The 19,969-nt window shown below is 44.3% G+C and overlaps 1 protein-coding gene across 3 annotated transcripts in view; it reads left to right on the top strand.

Moving 5' to 3' along the window:
* Window positions 1-19,969, top strand: part of TPK1 (thiamin pyrophosphokinase 1) — a 251,943-nt gene that overhangs the window by 100,199 nt on the left and 131,775 nt on the right. For all 3 annotated transcript variants that reach the window (XM_036246505.1, XM_036246504.1, XM_036246506.1), the window contains exons 5-6: window positions 111-183; window positions 16,871-16,966. In XM_036246505.1, coding sequence (XP_036102398.1) covers window positions 111-183; window positions 16,871-16,966 — 169 coding nt within the window. The remainder of the gene's footprint in view (window positions 1-110; window positions 184-16,870; window positions 16,967-19,969) is intronic.

The raw sequence follows: 19,969 nt of genomic DNA, 5'->3' as shown, positions 1-19,969 counted from the left end.
TTCCTTTTTCTTCTGAGTACAGTAGTTCTCTCTGGTCCTGATAACCCCAGTCTTAAAGTGAACAAGTAAGCAGTCTTCACTGGTTGGCTCACGGAGAACTCTTGTTTCAGCTTCTTGCCTGAATTCATCAATGGAGACTTTGACTCTATTAGACCTGAAGTTAGAGACTACTATGCTGCTAAGGTAAGCCATAACACTTTATATTTAAAACAGTTCTCATGATTGCTTTTCCTGTGTTCTTTCTTGTGTTCTTGGTGTATATGTAGAGATGGGGAAACTAAATGGTTATTTTTTTTAAATGTTATAGCAATTGTAATACACATTCAAATAGACATTTAGAAAATGACAAGTAAAAATATGGTCTTAGAAATTCAGTCACCATCAGAAAAGCATTAATGATTAGTACTTGAAGCACATATATTGTAAATAGGTTTATAGTTTATGGGATAATTTAATAATACACTATTATTTATATTCGTTACATATTTTTCATAAGTCACTTTTAATTTATTTAATGAGTGTGCTATATTTCACTTCACCAGTTCCTAATTGATTTACATTTGTGTCATTTTTTTTGCATTGTAAACTAATAAAAACATCTTTGTAAATGAAATTTTATAAAAATGAATAATTATGGGACCATTTTTTTCTTTAATATTTAGTTTTTGAAACTATTATTACCCTGTTCTGAATAAACCTATTTATTTTATTCAGTTTATAAATTATTTAGTTTCTAGAAACGATTATTTAGTTTTTCGAAACTATCATTACCCTGTTCTGAATAAAAGTATTCATTACAACTTGCAATTAACAAGAACATACAGCTTAAGGTGTTTACATTGTTACTGCTCTTGTGAAAGTCTTCCCAGGATCCTTGCCAATAAAAAAAGAACATGCAATGATCTCATTGAGAATGATGGAAGACGCGCAGGAGTATTATAGGATCAATTATTCAAGCTTTCACTGGCTTTAGGAGACAATGCTGAGTTTTAAAAGTAAAAATTATAGTGTCAGCAATTCCAGCCACAATACCATCATCTGTGTTATTCTGAACTGGCATTTGGAAATTACACATATTTTAAAAAAGAACAGCAGTTACTGAAATATTAAAACTTTAAATTCTTTATAAGGCTTGGGATGGATGAGATGAAATCAAAAAGAAGAAAAAGGAAACCTTTTACAGGAAGGGAGGGAGGGAAAGAAAAGAAAAAGGAAAACCTGATTCGGGGTGGAGAGACCAAGATGCCAGGTTTATAAAGTACAGGCTGCCTGATGCAAACCCGGGCGGCCAGTGGATGCCGCCCCGGGCACATCCCATCTGCCCACCGCCGACCAGCCCTGCCATCAGCAAACGCAGACCGTTCCCCAGTCAGTGTTTGATATTCATGCTCGATTACTTGAACACGGCGTGTTCCTGTGCATTCCCCACAGCCTCCCTTCTCATTAACTCCACGCCTCCCCCTCACCGGGACGGGAGCCCTCAGCCTTGCTGACAACGCAGTTTTACAAATTCACAGACGTCGCTCATATTTCGGGAGGGCACAAACCGCGGGCGGGGCAGCGACCAGCAGACTCAGAAAGCAGCGGAGGAGCCGGCCAGGTGTGACTTTCTCCTCCTCTCCAAGTGCTGCCGGCTGCCCACACTGGTCGTGGGGACGCATCCCTCCTGTCCCAGATGAGGAAGTGACAGGGAATCAGGGGAAACCAGCTTTTTAATGTCAAATGCAGCAGAGTGGCATCAGGGATAAAAGCACATTTTGATTTAATACCTTTTGATGAGTTTCTCTTACATTTTCTGCTTTCTTTTTTTTTTTTTTAACCTCAAAGGTTAATTTACATTTGCTAAGGTTTAGTTTGGAAAGTAAGTGTAGCTGCATCATCGTGTCGCTCTTGCACCGTCGTGAGATGCTGTGGTGTGGTCCAGTCTTCTGTGTGGAGGAGAGCTAACTGCTTCTGAGCTTCCCCGAGCTCCCTGAAAGGCATCGGCGATGTCTTTGATAGACTCAGGTGCTCTGGGTAGGTCACAGGGAATGTTTTTCTACAGTTTTAATAATGATGATAATGACGACAAGTTAATGCGGCATTACACTCACTTCGGATAAGCCATTATCTCCAATTGACGCAGTCTTTAAGCTGCTCTGGTACAAATTAAAGGTTATCTTCACTCTCAGATGCACTCTTAGTTTTTCTTTCTCACCTGGTCTGGGTTTCAGTGAAGCTGAAATGGGGGCTCTAATGAAGAAAGTAAAAAAAAAAAAAAAATCAAAAATGCTAAAGATTTGTTGAAAACCATTAAATTATAAAGTAGATTTCGTAGCTAACATTTTTCATACAACTTTTTTCTCCCCAATAGATATGTCTTTGACTCACAGAAAAAAAAAAAATCCAGGTTTATATGACTATCCCAAATTTTAAATTGGTTTGCCTGCTTCATTTCTGAGGACACTAAAATATAAAGCATTTGATTTGTCAGCTTTTAAACAGAATACTTGATTACTCCAGATCTTGCTGTCTGTGGTACAGGTGACCCTTGAATAGTGCGGGGGTTATGGGCACTGATGCTGTGCATAGTCAAAAATCCACCTGTCACTTCTTACTCCCCCAAAACTTGACTACTAATAGCCAACTGTGACCAGAAACCTTTAACACCTGTTTTGTATGCAATATGCATTATATACTGTATTCTTACAATAAAGAAAGCAAGAGGAAAGAAAATCATAAGAGAAAATACATTTACAGTCCTGTACTGTATTTACTGAGACTAAGTTTACATCTTCTGTTTACAAGATGAATCCTGCCTCTGTTGGTACCTACATCAGTATTTTCTTATATGATACAAAACACTGTAGGTGTTATGCATATTACTAACACTAGACATAAACAATGAAAAGATAATGTGAAAAAGAAATTGACATTTACTGGTAGGTATGACAGTTCTTGCATTGTTTCCTGAGAACTTTGGAAGAAACTGTAATATCTCCTGTAACTCCTGATTCTTTTACTGTCGTCTAGCCTGCGGGGTCTTCGCTGGACTCCGGGGAAAAGCATGCTGCCTTAGTATTTAGGTTAAGGAACTAGTTGGCAGTATTTAACGAACGTCTTAAAACATCACAGAAAAACAAGTTTTTCCCCCATATATGTAGGTGTATAGGATAGAAGATAAAATATATGTTATGAATATGATAAAATGTAAAATAACTTAAAGTATTATTTAGCCCAATTCCCTGATGAGGAAGCGGAGGCTGGTGAAGCTCAGTGACTTGAAGAAATGAGTGGAGCTGGTAAGAGACAGCTCTTGGGTCCAACATTCATGTTTTTATAACTTTTTTCTACCTGGGATTCAGTTGTTACTACTACTTGTCAACAGATCACATCAGGCCTCTTGGGCAGGACTCGTTTGCGTGAGGTGTTTAGCATCCCTGGGAATGAATGTCAGTGTCACCGTCAATGTGAAAATAGTCCATTAATAACCAAACCCGCTGCCTTTCCTTTTACCCCCAGTCTGAAGCGGCAGGTGTAGGGGTGCAGTACTTGGGCCAGACCAAGAGTGACAAACTGACACATTTTTATATTACGTGAACACTCTATAGGACGGAGGATTGAGCCAGACAGAACACTAAGAACCCAGGTGGCCTGGTGACAGAAAGCTAGCAAGGGTACAGGTGGCCTGGAAGACAGGGTGTCTTCCTTTGTGCTACCAGGGAGACTCTGGCGTTCCAGAAAGTGTGGCCATCAGACAAGGCCGTGTTCCAGACCAGGGTGAAAGTAAGCCTAGCCGTAAGTCAGGAACAGGACCTGCGATCTGAGTGCGTCCTGCCAAGTCAGGAAGAGCACAGCACGGTGCAGGACAGTGGCCAGAGTACGGGGACCTGGTGTGGGCCAAAGACCCTGACAAAGTTGCAGTTTCCAAAGCAAGACGACTGAAGAGAGACCTGGGAGCCTCGCTCAAAGGGGGGCACGAGAGGAGCAGAAGGGCTGAGCGGTGCCCGGCCAGACACACGACGTCTGGGCCACCGGCCCTTTCTCGCCCCGTCCTGCCGGACACAAGACGTCTGGGCCACCGGGCCTTTCTCGCCCCGTCCTGCCGGACACAAGACGTCTGGGCCACCGGGCCTTTCTCGCCCCGTCCTGCCGGACACACGACGTCTGGGCCACCGGGCCTTTCCAGCCCCGTTCGGCCGGACACACGACGTCTGGGCCACCGGGCCTTTCCAGCCCCGTTCGGCCGGACACACGACGTCTGGGCCACCGGGCCTTTCTCGCCCCGTCCTGCCGGACACACGGCGTCTGGGCCACCGGGCCTTTCTCGCCCCATCCTGCCGGACACACGACGTCTGGGCCACCGGGCCTTTCCAGCCCCGTCCTGCCGGACACACGGCGTCTGGGCCACCGGGCCTTTCTCGCCCCGTCCTGCCGGACACACGGCGTCTGGGCCACCGGGCCTTTCCATCCCTGTCCGCTTTAGGGTGGACAGAGAGGTCCAGGCCCATCCCTTTCGGATAAGGACAGAGACCCTTATCTCTCATTACATCTTTCTCAGAATTGGGAAAGAGGAGATATTTTTTTAGGCAAACACATGAATTAGCGAAGAATGTCTGCTGTGGAATCAGTGTTCTTGACGATGTTTCCCCACGTCCCTCTCACGGCGGCCTGGCCCTGCCCCGGTTTCTGAAGACTGTTCTTGATAGGTGAGGGCGGTATGTCTAACTTCCTTAATCCGTGCTCCCTGGGTAAGTACAAGATGCTGCAACTGTTACATACAATGGCAGGAAATTGCTCACCCTTTACATCTCATAGTAATGGCTGGCACTTTTGTTGTTGTTAATCCTCACCCGAGGATATTTTCCCACTGATTTTTTTTTTTTTTTTTTTTTAGATAGAGTATAAAGGAGGGAGGGAGAGAGAGAGAGAGAAACATTGGTGTGAGACACAGCAATTGGTTGCCTCCCGCATGACCTGCAACCCAGGCACGTGCCCTTGACTGGAACCGAACCCACAACCTTTTAGTCCATGGGCGGACACTCTAACCATTGAGCAAACTGGCCAGGACATGACTGTCACTTTTATAAAGGTGTTTCCTTGACATTTTAGGAGACTGAAGATTTGAATTGAATATAACTTCTTCCAGTCAGAATAATAGGAAATTGGCTTCTCGTTTGACATTTGAATAGAATGTCTGATTTTTAAATAAATGGACTACTGATATGAAGCAGGAAATGCTTGTATTTTAGTTCTAACTTAAAAACACAGATTTTCAAATGGTGGGGATGGGAGGTGTAGGTCAACTTAGTTCTCAGGCAGAGATGTCAAATAATTAATGCTTAGTTTTGGCCATTAGTAAGGTGCATTTTAGTTTTTATAAATAGTAAAGTGATTATGGTTTCTTGAACGACCTATGCAAATTATTTTTTGAGTTGTTAGTTTACATGCATGGAAGTCTTGCCAAGACATGAGATTAAATCACGTGCATAGCCCTGGCTTTCTCATGCACTTGTAATAACGATTAAAGAACGTTATGTGTGCAGAAGCACTCCGGAAGCACTGAAGAGCCATTTTAACATACGGTGGGAGTGTCTCGTTCTACCTTCTAAAATTGTTTACTTAGAGCTTTTTAATGACTTCTCAGTCACATTGCTTTTAAAAGGATGTCTAGTCAGTTCATATCTGTAAGTGTACAATATGTGAACCTAGATTTAATTCATAAGCATACTCACTTAAAATATCCTTTTGAGTTTGCTAATGCCTCGGGTTCAGTTCTATTTAAATGTCACAGAATCTCCTTAGGTGATTTTAATCTGCAGTTAAAAACATCTGCATTGATCCAGCTAATCTCATAAATCTTACTGTTTTCTACTTTTTAGCTGTGTGTCTTTCCCAGTTCTGTCCAGCCAAATGCCAACGACTTTTCGACATGGTGAAAGTAATAAATTAAGAGAAAATGGAAAACTGGACCATTAGAAAGTGTAAAAATGTTAGCAAGTTGGACTCCTGTGCCGGAGGAAGCTATGTAGCATGTATAAAGCTCAGCTTCGTTTGTGAATATCTTTCTTTAAAACACCTAAACCACCACCCCGAGAGTGCAGTAATCTGTAGGCATAAGCACTAGGTGACTCAGCGTGGCCGAGATGTCAAGCAGTCATAGGCAGTTTCCCTTGACAGCCGAGTGACAGGCGCTTCACGTTATCTTCTCAAACTGGTCGGCTCACCCTTATTAGCATCTCACCGAGGGGGTGAGGAGACAGGTGGGGACACATGGGAGACAGTCACTTGAATATACCTTAATGCTTATGCTTGCTTCTATCTCAGTTCTTTCAAATGGACTTCATTTTATAGCGCCTGTATTTTTCGAAGCCTGTTTTGTTTGAATTTCTCACATGCGTGAGGCATTGAAAAGCGAGAGCCTGTGCCCTGACATTTTAAGAACTCAGGAGGACCTCCTTGGCACCTGCCTGCCTCTCCTTGGTCCTCCTCCAGGGCCACTGTGATGGTCACTGTCCTCATCCATCAGGCTCCTGGACCCTGCTTGATGCTCCCCCTCCCAGTGCCGCCTGGAGCTGCTGGGTGTACTCCCTCCTTTGTACTTGCTCGTGGAGCTTGATATAGACGGTCAGAAGTCCCCTCCTTATCCCGTCAATACGTGATCCCCTGCAGCCTGAGTTCCTGGTCCTCACTCTCCCTGGCACCCCTCGTAGCTGGGCTCTGCCCAACGTTTACAGCAGGCTAGTGTCTCATCCTGATGTTAGAGGCAGAGCAGCAAAGCACAGGGGCCACGGTTCTTGGAATAGAAAGATTCTGTGATCAGACGAGTTGTGAAATTTGACCTAAGTGCCTCTTTTGGAAATTCACTGAGCACGATATCATTTTAAGTAAGTCTGCCCCAAATCTAATTTTGTTTACCTTGGTATTTCTCAAGTGAATTTGACCATACAACACTCTCCTTTCTTCTTCTTCTTCTTCTTCTTCTTCTTCTTCTTCTTCTTCTTCTTCTTCTTTCCTTCCTCTGTCATCTTTTCTTTTTTAATCTTCATCTAAGAACATGTTTCCATTGATTTTTTTTTTTTTTAGAAAGGAAGGGAGGGAGAGAGAGAGAGAGAGAGAGAGAGAGAAACATCTATGTGAGAAAGAAAGAAACCTCAATCAGTTGCCTCCCTTACACGCCTGGACTGGGGATTGAACCCACAACCTCCTGGTGCATCGGACGGCACTCCAGCCCACGGCACCGCCTGGTCAAGGCACAGCTGTCTTCTTCACCCTCCAGCACCCGATGCAGTTTATTGGTTCCAGCTCAGCTAAAGTGTATTTGGATGCTCAGAAGCTTGTTTTACTGTTTCAAAAAGTTTTCAAAAATCCATATAGGTTTTCTGTGTTTAAAAGCTGGTAAGAAAAAATAATCTATACAACCTTGAAAATAATAATAGCCAACCATTTTTTAAAAGAGCTTACAATGGGCCAAACATTCTATGTGTACTGTTCTTCATACACTCACTACCCTTGCCACCAGCTTCATGAGGTTAGAAGTCTGGCTGCCTTTGACAGGGCAGGGCGTACAGCCAGCCCGGCCCAAGCTTGCGGGCTGGGAACGCTTGGAGTGGGAGCCACGCAGGTTTTTCTGAACACGGTGCGGGAATCCTCGGGACTAACGGAGGGGTTTCTCTCGGTGCAGAGCGAGGACCAGCTTCACATGCTGAGGGAATTCTGGGGCCTCCTTTGCTCTGCATCAGCGTTTAACTTGTCCTCTGCTTCTACTCAGTTCTGAGTAATTGTGCAGCGACCCCCACACGGGCAGCCTTCAGCGTCCCCTCCCCCACCCGCCCCCCTCCTGGGGGACGGTAGAGAGCCCCGCGGAGCTGGCTCTACCTTGACGGGTGCAGTGACCTGGGAGGACCAGCGCCCACACGCGGCCGACCTCGGGAGCATTGCAGAACAGCTTACTGAAGCATGTAGCCAAGGAAGAATCTCGTTCGCTCTTTGTTTGGGGGGGCCCCAAGACAACCCCCGAGCTGGGTGATCCTCCAGGAGGACTCGGGGACTGCGGAGGCTCGCTGCCCAGGGAGTGAAAGCAGAGCCAGCCAGGGGAGGAGACTTGCTCCTTCCTTAGTAGAAGCGGGGACTCCCCGTTTGAAATGCTGTCGTTTCATTCAGCGCCACTTGGGACGGAAGAGCTGCCTCTTGCACCCGGGCCGTGAGGGTCCCACCAGACTGGACTGTCCTGTGCTTGGGGCAGGGTGGAGAACTGCCCCACGGGTCCCTCGGCGTCTCCTGTTCTTCCGTGCACTGGCAGGGGTTCGAGTTTCTCAGGTGGCATTCTTGCTGGAGGAACGGCTCTCGGGAGGCTGGCATTTGATGATTTAAAAGCATCTTTTTAGTTCGAAGAGTAGAAGTTCTCGGAGGCCGGGGAGCAGACCTGAGGCAGCAGCGCAGCGCGGGGTGGGGATGGGCTCCGGTTCCCTGTCCCGGGGGAAGGGGCCCTCAGCGCTGTCGGGAACACGGAGCACTTGGGTCCAGTGTTCTCACCTGACGATCCGGAGCAGTTCGAGGAGAGGCCGGCTCCCTGGGATCTGTGACTTCGTTACCGAGTCTGCCGCGTCTTGCTCTGTCGGCTGCATTTCAATCTGACAGCAGTTCCTTATGACAGAGTCCCGGTCAGGTCAGTTTAACGAGTGGTTGTGGAAGGTCCTTATTAAAAATTTAATATAGCCCTGGCCGGTTTGGCTCAGCGGTTAGAGCGTCGACCTGCGGTCCGGAGAGACCCGGGTTCGGTTCCCGCTAAGGGCACGTACCTCAGTTGCAGTTTGTCCCCGGCCCTGGTCGGTTGTGCGGGTGGCAACCACTCGATGTGTCCTTTTCACATCGATGTTTCTCTCTGTCTCTCTCTGTTCCTCTCTCTCCCTCCCACTCTACCTGAATAAAAAAAAAAAAATTTAATATATACTCTTGAGTATATCTCCTCAACATATTTTAAAGTGTATGTCGTGCTTGTATACAAGAATAAAAGCAACTTCAGCAGTGAAGAGAGGATGATAAAGCGAGTGGGAGCTACATTTTTCTGACTCAGTAAAACTCTTATTGTTGCTTATTTACAAAAAACAAAAATCCATGTCTATATTCTAATGTCATGGGGTAGTAAGTTATATTTCATGTTTTCAGAATTCCTTGAAAGATGGTATTTGGTAGTTTCTCGTCTCCTCTTTGCCCTGCTGATTGGCACCTGTTTCCCTCCCGGAAATGTCCGTTTCTTTGGCACTGTTCTCTAGCGTCTAAGTTATCATCCCCGCTTCACACGACTCCAAAGCCTTCATGACTCTCGTCCCTCCCTCACCGGTGGAAGACATCTTTCCCTGAACAGAACTGATTTCCGTTTGCTGTTAAGAGGCAATTAATTAGTTCACAGCAACAAATTCACGATGAGCCCTGGCCAGGTAACTCAGTTGGTTAGAGCATAGTTCTGATACGTCAAGGTTGTGGGTTTGATCCCCAGTCAGGGCACATACAGGAATCAGCCAGTGAGTGTGTAAGTAAGTGGAACAACAACTTGATGTTTCTCTCTCTCTCCCCCTCTCTCCCTTTCCTTCCCCTCTCTCTAAAAAAAAAATTTTTAAAGAAATTCATAATGAATTATCTTCCCTACTGTTGGTTAACTCTCCACCCTCATGTATCACCAATAGGAATATAATATACATTTTTGCAGCCTTCCTAGAGAGCACTCTGGCAATATCTGTTAAGGAGAGAGATATATATATAAAATTTTCCAAGCAACTTTATTCCTAGAATTCAATTCTAAGAAAATAACCAAAAAGAAACAATTGTACAGAGATGTTGATCACCATAGTATGTCTAATAGTGGAGAAGAGATCAATTACGTCCTAGATGCAGCGGTAAATACAGGGGTAATACAGTGAACTGGCAAGGCCGCAGCAGGAGAGAGGGCTGGTCCCTACTGACCATCGCCCATCTCAGGTGCGGTCACAGCCCGGGGCTTTCGGAGCCTCTGGCTCCCGACTGGAGTCAGGCAGGAGTCATGTCTGCCCAAGAACTAAAGGATTTTCAGGTAGTGAAACGGGAGAAAACAAACTGCCTAAGAGTTCAGCATAATTACAAAGGCATTTTTCTGCTTCCACCTTCCAAAGTACGGCAAGTTGAATTAAGCAGGGTTGAGTACAAAGCATGTTAGGTTAAGAGTGTGGGCTTCCCATACAGTGTCCTCACCAGCTGTGTGACTTTGGGCCAGGTATTTAATCTCTCCTTCCATCTGCGTATGCAAATATGTCATCATTCCATTTACCTCATACAGCTACTGCGGGATTCAAGAACATAATTCGTATAAAATGACTAATATCGCATATGACACCAAGGGTGCTCAGATATCAGATTATTAATGTTATTAATTTAGTGAAGAAGATAATTATCAACCAAGCATAATTTTAAGGTTCTGATTTTCAGATTAGATACTTTTAACATTACCTGATTTTTCAGAGAATTGGATTATATTTTCTGAGGAAAGTCCTAGTCCATTTTATAACTCTATACATTGTATTATGCTAGGTGAGAAGCTATACGTAAGTCACTCCAAATAAAATTTTTAAATTGGTGTGCATGGTACCTAAGAGGAAATAACACTTCTGAATCCTTAACCTTATAAATGTAGTCCATGAAGTTACAGTAGACGTCTCAGAGCCCCGTAAAAGTCGGATGGGCACTGAAGGACTTAACCTGGAGTGAATACGCTAGTAGCAATTTGGGAACACTTTCACCAGATTTAACTTCTTCCCTCCTGTTTTAAGGAGGACCTGTCTCTCTCTGAATACAGTGCATTAAATAACAATTGATGTGTTCTCATTTTTTTCAAAGGACCTGTTTTCTTTCCCATTAAAGAGTATCACAAGAGACAGCATAGTATAACATGATAGGTCTTGTGTGCGTTATATGTAAAAACTCATTAACATAAGTTAGTTAAGTTATTATTGGCAAACAGTCAAATAAGTGATCGAGAATGACAGGCTAAAGGTTTTTGGATTGGTCTTTTGAAATTAGGTTGATTATGAACACTCATTACCTTGTAATAATTCACTTTGATAGTCAGCAATCGTTTTGGCAAATTGTTTTGTCAGTAAATGTCAAAAATAGTTTTATAAGCACCCACACAAAGTTCCTCGAAGAATATTAATGACATTTTGTTTACTCGAGCAAGCGCTGGTGTGACGTGGTCTGACAGTGACATCTGATGTCCCCGAGCGTGTCCTGAAGGCAGGGTGAGCAGCTACTCCGGTCCGTCGCCGGGCGTCTGCTTTGTGTAGATGTCCCATCGAGTCTCCGCAGACTTCTGGTTTGCACAGTGGTCGCCTTACCGATGAGGAAAGAGAGGCTCGGAGAGATTTGTTTAGGTCCAAACCTGCTCCCTCACTTTCAGTTGCTCACGCACACACAGTTGCTCACGCACACACAGTTGCTCACGCACACAGGGTGCAGCCGTGATCACGGAAGCTGGCCACGGACTGGGCCGGGCTGGCCCACTAGCCGAGCCTGGGCCGCATCTTCCCGGCCTGTTGTGCACAGCTGCAGCGTGGAGACTGGCTTTTCCACGAGTGAATGGTGGGGGTATCAAAAGACTGCTCTTTCCCACCACGTGAAAATGCTGTGAAGTTGGAATCTGTTTCATTGGCATTCCGCCATCCCCATCCATTTATTTCCTGACTGGAGATGGTTTCCTACTACAAAGGCCCAGCTGGGGGGGGAGAGAAGCCCCGTGGGTGCCCAGCCGGCAGAGTTCCTCTGTGGGCCTTCACAGAAGGCCCTTGCTGATGCCTGGTGTGGCTGCCCCAGGACCTCACAGGCGACTTTGCTCGTTATTGGGCGCTTACTGCTCACCACGCCCTGTATGAGGTTCCGTGCTGGGGACACAGCGGTGAACAGACACAGTGACACCTCCATGGAGCTCACAGCTTACAGCTGACTAATCAATATTTTAATAACATAAGGGTGATCTAATACACTTATATAGTAAGATCACTTGCTAATTCTAATAAAATATTTGTATACTCACAAGGTGGACTGTTACTGATTTCTATAATTAAGTTGGTTAATCGAATAGTAAAATTATTTGGTTAATTTAAACATTCATCATAACCCCGATTGCTTGAAATGTTTTTCTTTTTACAGTGTGCACGTAAACCACACTGAGCCTAAACCATCCCTTTTAGATGGCCTGTGACCTTACTGTGACGAGAATCGTACATGACGAGCGTGTACATTTCTGTTTCCTGTAGCTCACCGGTGTACTGGAAATCGGGCTGAGCTGCTGCCTTTCCAGGGCATGTTCTGAAAACCATTCATTGCTACATTTTTACCAAGTCCCTGATGACAGTTTGTTTCCTTGTCATTTGTCTTTCTATTAAGAAATAAACTGCAGCTTATTCAAAATAGTGCGAGTTATTTGTGTAATACTTCATACTGCTGCATGTGTACATTTGTATCTCTTTTCCCTCGCTGGGTGTTAACTTTGCTAACATTAATGTGTTGTTGAATTTTAAATGACTAACTCGCATACGAAGCAAGTTAATATTTGTCACCATTTTAAGAATCTGTGTTAATGGTGCCTTAAAACACACGTGACTCATGGCGAGGGTAGCGTAATACCTGGAAAAATAAAAACATCAATGCTGCTTTTCTGTTTCCGATGCACTGTCTGGTTTATCTAGATTTATACTTTAGAGAAACATGTCATTAGTCCCAGGAGGAGAGAAGTGGTTTTAGTCTGTCCATTATTTGTCAATCCATCAAACTTCTGTTGACTTGACATGTGCCCATGCTGCCCTAGCAACTGGCTTTCCTGTCAGTGTCTCTGTGCAGGGCACTGTGTCTTGTCCTGACTGAAGAGCCTGTGTCCCCAGAGGGTAAGAGAGGACTTGCCAGACCTGAGTGGTTGCCCACGGATGCGTGCGTGTGATTTGTCCCACTTCTTTGGTCAATTTGCCCCCAGAGTGGTCAGCTGGCTTCTTTTTAGTTTTCAGTCTCCTCAAATTGGATGAATTACCATGTTGACAATAGGATTCGTTTTCCTTATTTGTAACCTTCTACATCCTTCTGCACCTTTAATCTTTTCTTTTAAATGTTTTCCTGCACCGTAGGGCAGCTGTCATCTTAGTATGAACGCATGATGCTTCCTTGGTCATTGCAAATGTTTTCAGTTCTGTCATGACGATCTCAACACTGCAAGTCTTTGTTCTTTGGTTACACTAAATTGAGGAGAAGCTAATGTTATCAGTTGGTAATTTCCTTAATAGGTGTCTCTCATTGCAGTGCATCATGGGTTTTAGAGAATGTCGCTTAGCCCTGTGGTCAAAATGGGGTTTCAAATGCCCACCCCACAGATCAAATGGGAGACAGACACTCTTTCAAGCACTTGACGGATACGTGGTGAAGCAGGGTTAGGGGCTTCTCAGTAGGGGAAGAAGAAAGGGGCCTCCCCTTGTCTGTCTGTCCCAAGCACACACATATGTTTATAGTTTAAACCTTTACTGAATGTGATATTCATGTTTTTATTATATAGTAGGACCGTTATTAGTATGTAGTAGATTCGGTACATAGTATTATTTAATGAAGCAGTAGACACAGAGTAAGTCTCTAAAAAGTCATTGATTGGGCCTCAGGTAATTGATTTATAATTAAATTTATGTGTGTCTTTTCCTGGTTTTGACTTATGAGATGAGAGAGACTTGATCAGGAAGAGTGTGTTCAGTTCAACACACTAGAACAGACTTTTTAAACTAGTTCTGACGGACTGTGTTCTCCCTGCGTGTCCTTCGGTGTGGGTGTAACTAGACGGGGACGGTGTGGGCACAGGCTGTTCCTTCGCGTATGAGCCAATCAGGGTCGCCTTGCAATTTGAAATTCGTGAGGTCAGTCCAAGCCTGTCCTTTCGAGTTCTAGTATAAAACAAAGTAAAATTAATGTTAAAAAGTAGTAATCCAGCTTGAAAGACGTGGTATGTGTATCAAAGGAGCTTATTATTAAAATTGAGTTACTTAAATTTCTACTTTATAATGACCAAAACTACATATGAAAAAATGTGCTCATAAAATATATTTAAAAAATATATATTTTAGGCAACTGAAAAAAAGTCAGAGATAGTAGTATTTGAAACAAAAGTTTCCACTCGAACACTGATATCTTCAGAATGCTTTAAAGAGTTTTATATTTAATGCTTTGGAAGATTTCTGTATATTTTAAGGTAAAGTATACATGTATCTGTTAGGAAACTCATATTAGAAACTTTATTAAAAATGATATACTTTCTTAATTGGCCAAATCTCATAGCTTTTATATCTTCAGGGTCCTTGGATCCTGAGTATGAGGTTTTTTTTTGTGCTTTTGTTTTGTTTTGCTTTGTTTTTTCAGAGAACATCAAGTCCAGTGAAATCCTTGACGTTGCCCAGTGCTTCTGACTCCGAGCGATTGAGTCTTATTCTCTATTATAAATAGTCATAAGTACATAGGAATGTGTAATAGGTGATCATTGCTTAAACCTACCAGTAAGCTTTTCTCCATGATCCCTTGTCTACAGGATCTTAATAGTTTATCACGTTAGTTTTATATTTCTTCTCTTTCACATCTTAATATGTCATTATAAGACCCAGAAAACAGTGAGAACATCTTGAGTTGGCCAAAGGCTAATATCCTGTGGCACGTTGCTAATATTTGTTTCACAGGTCTCCTTTCTAGGTGTTGAAGTTCTCCGGCCAAGCCCATTAGAGCTCTTTCTACTTCTAGTGAATTCACTGTCCGTCTGTGATGAGATTAGAATCGTTAAACTCATGAAAATTCCCAGAAGCTGTGGTCGGCTGATAAACACCCCAATTAGAATTTCTGGAGGTTCTTGGTTTATGGTCTAAATTGCTCAGTGCAAGTAGTCTGTCTCCGTGTCCTGACTTAAGCTTTTCTGCGTGTCCGTCTTAAATCGCTGAGATAAAGTGAGATGTTATTGAAGCCTTGCTCATATGTTGCAAGTGGTTTTATTTATAATAAAATTTTTGTGGAACCAACTCGAGAGATGTTATATGACCTTTTTCTATTATATATCTAATAAGTGGGAACTTTTCCCACTTCGTGGGAGTAAAAAATGGTATTTTTAGATGTGACATTAATGTTGCTTATTACCTTGTGGTCCCGTGGTTAGCAATGCAATTTAAATCTCTAGTTTTTATTTTCTGGATCTCTCAAATTGTATGATGGGACCAGATTATTTCTTGGGCTCCCTTTGACTATATTTTTTCCTGTGGATCTTGTTGATTCTGTGCAGATAACTTTAAGTTAGACCACGATTCATTAGCCGTCTTCTGTTTTGATATTTCAATTTGCCTTTTTTTGTTTTCTTTTATTGGAGCGATGATGTCTGTTGTCAGCCCTTCAAAGAAGAAATTCCCTGTTGTTTACATGCTGTATTCAGCAGCAGGAGGCCGCTCCCCCTTGCTAACACACACTTTTATTCCTCGAGAATATTATTTAAACATTTACTGAACACTTACTGTGTAGCAGACTGGTGCCAGGCAATGGACGCAGTCATGAGAGAAACATAATTCCTGTCGTCGGGGAACTGGCAGAAAAGGGGTTTTCGCTTTGATGACAATCTGGTGTCCTCAGCCCTGATCCTATTCCTGATTGCTCTGGTATAGTCTCGTGTCTTCTTTTTTAGGAGTATTAGCCTGAAACGAGTCCGCTGCTTTGTGCTCTTGCTTGGTGACTATAGTAGATTTCAGTGTTCTTTTAGGGTCAGAAAGTACGTGTCGATGATCTTATAAAGATGACATATCCATCTTTTGGGGCATGATATGTTTCTGAATGATGGGGAATTAATGTTTTCCTTGGTCACTACATGCTAGGGCAGTCGTAAATGAATAAAAGCACAGGTTGAGCTTGCCACGGTTAGAGAGACCTTGAAGTGAAAGAAGAACCTTTAAATCTACGGAGAATGGCTCTTGGAATAATTTAAGAGGCACGATGGCTGTTTTGTATCCTTGAAAACTCTTTGAATGGCAACTTCATAGAGTCGAGTATATTTAACTTTCCCTTACTCAGCTGTTTCAGTCCTGATTCGAGAAGTCTGCAGTCCCCTCGCTCTGGTTTTACACACCTTGCCCCCCGTGAGACACTGGAAGAAAAGGTGTCACTTCAGAAATATCGTTTCTTTAGTCATCTACCCAGCGAGCTGGCACTTCTGTGACTTTATATTTATGAATATATTTCAGTGTTTTTTGCTAGGTAAGGTATCTGTTCTCCAAGAGGCAAAGAACTTATAAATTCATTTCATTGTGTCCAGGAGATAATCCAAGAGACGTATGCACACAGGCAGGGCTCCATGCTGCCCCGGACCCGGGAGAGATGTGGGAAGGGACACCTCACTTGGTTTTACCAAAAATGTGGTTCTGTCATTGGTTTGATATCAATATGAGTTTTTTCATGCATGTAAGTAAACTAAGGAGGTCTGCTTGAAGAAATTTAAAGTTTTTCAGCAGTAGTTTTAATTTAAGGTACTATCACTGTGAATATGTTTTATAATCCTGGCACCAGAGTTCTTACTTTAATCTCGCATGTCATCGCAGCCCTGAATTTGGAAGACATGCGAGTGTTGTCTAATCTGTACTTGTCACAGGTAAAGTGATTGTCACAATTAGACTCTGTTCTTCTGACACCATTCCTGAGGTGCCCTGTGATATGACACGAAAAAGATAAAGGCAATGATTCTAATGATCGTGATATAATTCCGACACAATAGGATGTCTCTGTTGGTACCGTGCCCTAACTGTCACAGCGCTTGATGGTGTTCATGATGTCACGTCATTACTTAGTCTGACCTGTCTCTTCTGTTAACTTGCAGGGATGCGAGCTCATTTCCACCCCGGATCAAGACCACACCGACTTCACCAAGTGCCTGGAAGTGCTCCAGAAGAAGGTGGAAGAAGAAGACACACAGGTGTGATGTGCCCACGTGGTGCCTGCGGTCCTGCGGCCCAGGGTGGGAAAGGCCCTGTTGAAAGTTTTGACTCATCTAAAACCTTATTTACTTTTTAAAATAAGAAATTGATACTTACCTTTGTGCCGGTTTTTAGGTTCCCTGCCAGGGTTTTTCAGTATATTGAATAAACCCGTACACTTAAGCCAGAGGCTATAGATGCACACCCCTCTCGGTGGCCAGGTCGCAGAGCGGGTGAAGGGGACCTTGTGGACAGTGACCAAACTGGCTGCTCCTTTTCAGCCGAAACGGAGAAGCTGCTTTTCCTCCCCAGTTGCTTGTTGCCGCAGGAGCTGGACGTCGTCTTCCTCCATGTGTGTTTAAATATGGGGGGGAGGGGGGCTGAAGCAAGAGGACCTGTTAGAGGACTCCTGCATTTCAGAGAAGGGGCCGGGCTCCCTGGAAGAGTGTGGCCTCAGTGGCCTGTGTGCCGTGTCCTGGAGGGTCCTGACAGCCGCTGTCCCTCCGTCCTGCTGTCCCTCCGTCCCGGGTGAGTTCTTTCCTGCAGTGAGCTGAGTGCGCTCCTCTGGGCTGCGTGGGCCTCTGGCTGGCTCTGGGCCCCAGGCGACTTCCAGCCCCGCCTTGTGCTACCAAACTCCGTACCCTCTCCTCCCGTCTGTTTGCATGTGTCGCCCGTGCTCAGAATTCTGGAACGCTTTTTGTGTGCTTCCTTGTCTTTGCCCAGAGCGCAGCCAAGGCACCTGGGACTGTCCTTCACCACCCCTGGCCTAGGCTCCACCATTCGGCAGTTCTGCCCCCCCCCCCACCCCATTCTGGTGATTTTGTTCATTATTTCTCACTGATTCTTAGAGCCTTTCTTCCCAGCCAAACGGTGCAGACCCTGAAGCGGGGCAGGGTGTGTGGCTCAGGGCACAGAGCCGCACTGCGAACCAGAGAGCTGTTGGGTCCGAGTTGGCACTGGAGGCCCAGGGGAGGAGCAGGGGAGGCTTGGAGAGGGCTGAGCGGGACAGGGGAATGGCAGTTAGGTGGCCACAGGCCAGCGTGCTCAGGGCGCCCCTGCCGGGAGGCTGGGTGGCACTGGAGGGAGCAGTGGGAGTCGGAAGGGTCTTAGGGGGGAGAGTGAGCGGTGCGATCCCTCTGGTGCTGAGAAGCCTTCTTGTCTTCACTGAGGCTACACTGCCCCGGCCACGCTCCCAGGGCGCTGGTGTCCACGCTGGGAAAGGCGGTTCTGTTCAGTCTCGCCAAGCAGGGAGTCTGCTGCTCCCACCGACTCCCGTCCCACCCGGCAGCACAGGGTCGGTCCTAGCCCTGTCCCAGCGGAGCGGAGCTGCTGAGAGAGCCGGGCACCGGGGCCAGACCGCCAGCCTGCGGCCTCCCGGGGCTCCATGGGAGCTGTGCCCCGATGCTCCTGTCCCGCCAGACACCCCATCAGAGCACATGCGTCCTGCTTCTCCACCTGTTATAGATACGAATTTGTAGTCTACATTTTAGAGTAAGACCTGTCGTTATTAGCATCTTCTTTAAAATGTTCATTATAACACAAATAAATTGAACTAAGCGATTCAGTTTATTCAGTATTGTAATAAGTGAAGGAGCTATACAGTGTGTAACATGTTAGAACTTGTAGAATTTGAGTTAGGACGTGTGCTCATCCTAGAAGCCTTTACTCTCTGGCACACAACATTAATTAAAAAGAAAAGGTTTTCCTAAATTATCTCATTGATTAATTCTTTAGTGTATTTATTTTATATCTGCTCACCCCCAATTTTTATCATCTGCAAAAAGGTTCTCTGGCACGTGTGACTTGTAACACTTTGCTTTCAAGTGACCTCACTGCTGTTGATCAGTAACTGAGTCGTGAGCAATAATACACTGTTAGGGTGCCTGCCATCTGATAGAACCGAGTCTCCAGGGAGCACGTGTGTTTTCCGCTGCTGTGACACACACCTGAGACTGAAACCCCGAGATGAGAATCCCACTGGTGGGAAAACTAACAGCTATTTCTCCAAGTTTTTAAAAATGTAAGGTGTCCATTGTTTAGGATTTGCAGAAGTAAATCTAGATTATAAGACCCTAACTATAACAATGTATTGTAGGGCAATAGAATTAGAGGCTTCCTTTTCTGATATTTTATTCATTTATTGATTTTTGAAATCCTCACCCAAGGATCTTTTTCCGTTTATCTTCAGTCAGAGTGGGAGGGAAAAGGGGGGAAAGACAGAGAAACATCAATGTGAGAGAGACACACCTACCTGTTGCCTCCCACACGACTCTGGCCAGGGTGGGATCGAACTGCAACCAAGGTACCCGCCCTGGATCAACCCGTGACTCTCTGGTCCATGGGCTGATGCTCTAACTGCTGAGCCAAACCAGCCAGGGCCCTTTTCTGATATTTTAAACCCAGACTTCATATTAGACAAAATTTGGACAGAAAAGTTGCCATTAATTTCAAACTCTGTGTTTTATAAATTTAAAACCCATCCTACTTTTATTTATTGAAACTTCAGTACAGTCGAGCCCCATGCCATGTTTATTGTTTTAAACAATGTTTAATCGTGTGACGCAGGATGCTAAATAGGTGCTCTGAATGAGAACGGATGCCTAAACTTTGTTTATACACACATTCAACATGTTACTGACAACAAATGAAATACTCCATAAAGTCAATAGGATAGTTACATGTTACTCTATTTAATTCCTCTTTATTCTTCTTTAGAATGTTTTTGAATTAGATTAATATTTTTGTTGAGTTTACTGGGGTGACCTTGGTTAATAAAATCATACAGGTTTCAAGCATGTAACTCTATAACACCTCATCTGCACGCTGTACACTCACCACCCAAAGTCAAGTCTTTTCCCACCATGTATCTCCCTTTTGCCCTCTTTTATTTGTTTAATGGCCTGAGCAAATATTGAGTTGTGATTTGTATATATTAGATAGTTTCTATATATTTATGTCTGAATTGGGGTTCTCGGCTATTGACGGTTAGGATTTTGGTAAGG

Source organism: Molossus molossus, unplaced genomic scaffold (assembly GCF_014108415.1).
Source record: "Molossus molossus isolate mMolMol1 unplaced genomic scaffold, mMolMol1.p scaffold_m16_p_7, whole genome shotgun sequence".
Taxonomy (NCBI): domain Eukaryota; kingdom Metazoa; phylum Chordata; class Mammalia; order Chiroptera; family Molossidae; genus Molossus; species Molossus molossus.
Note: the sequence above shows the minus strand (reverse complement) of the source record. Positions and strands in the feature narration are given on the sequence as shown.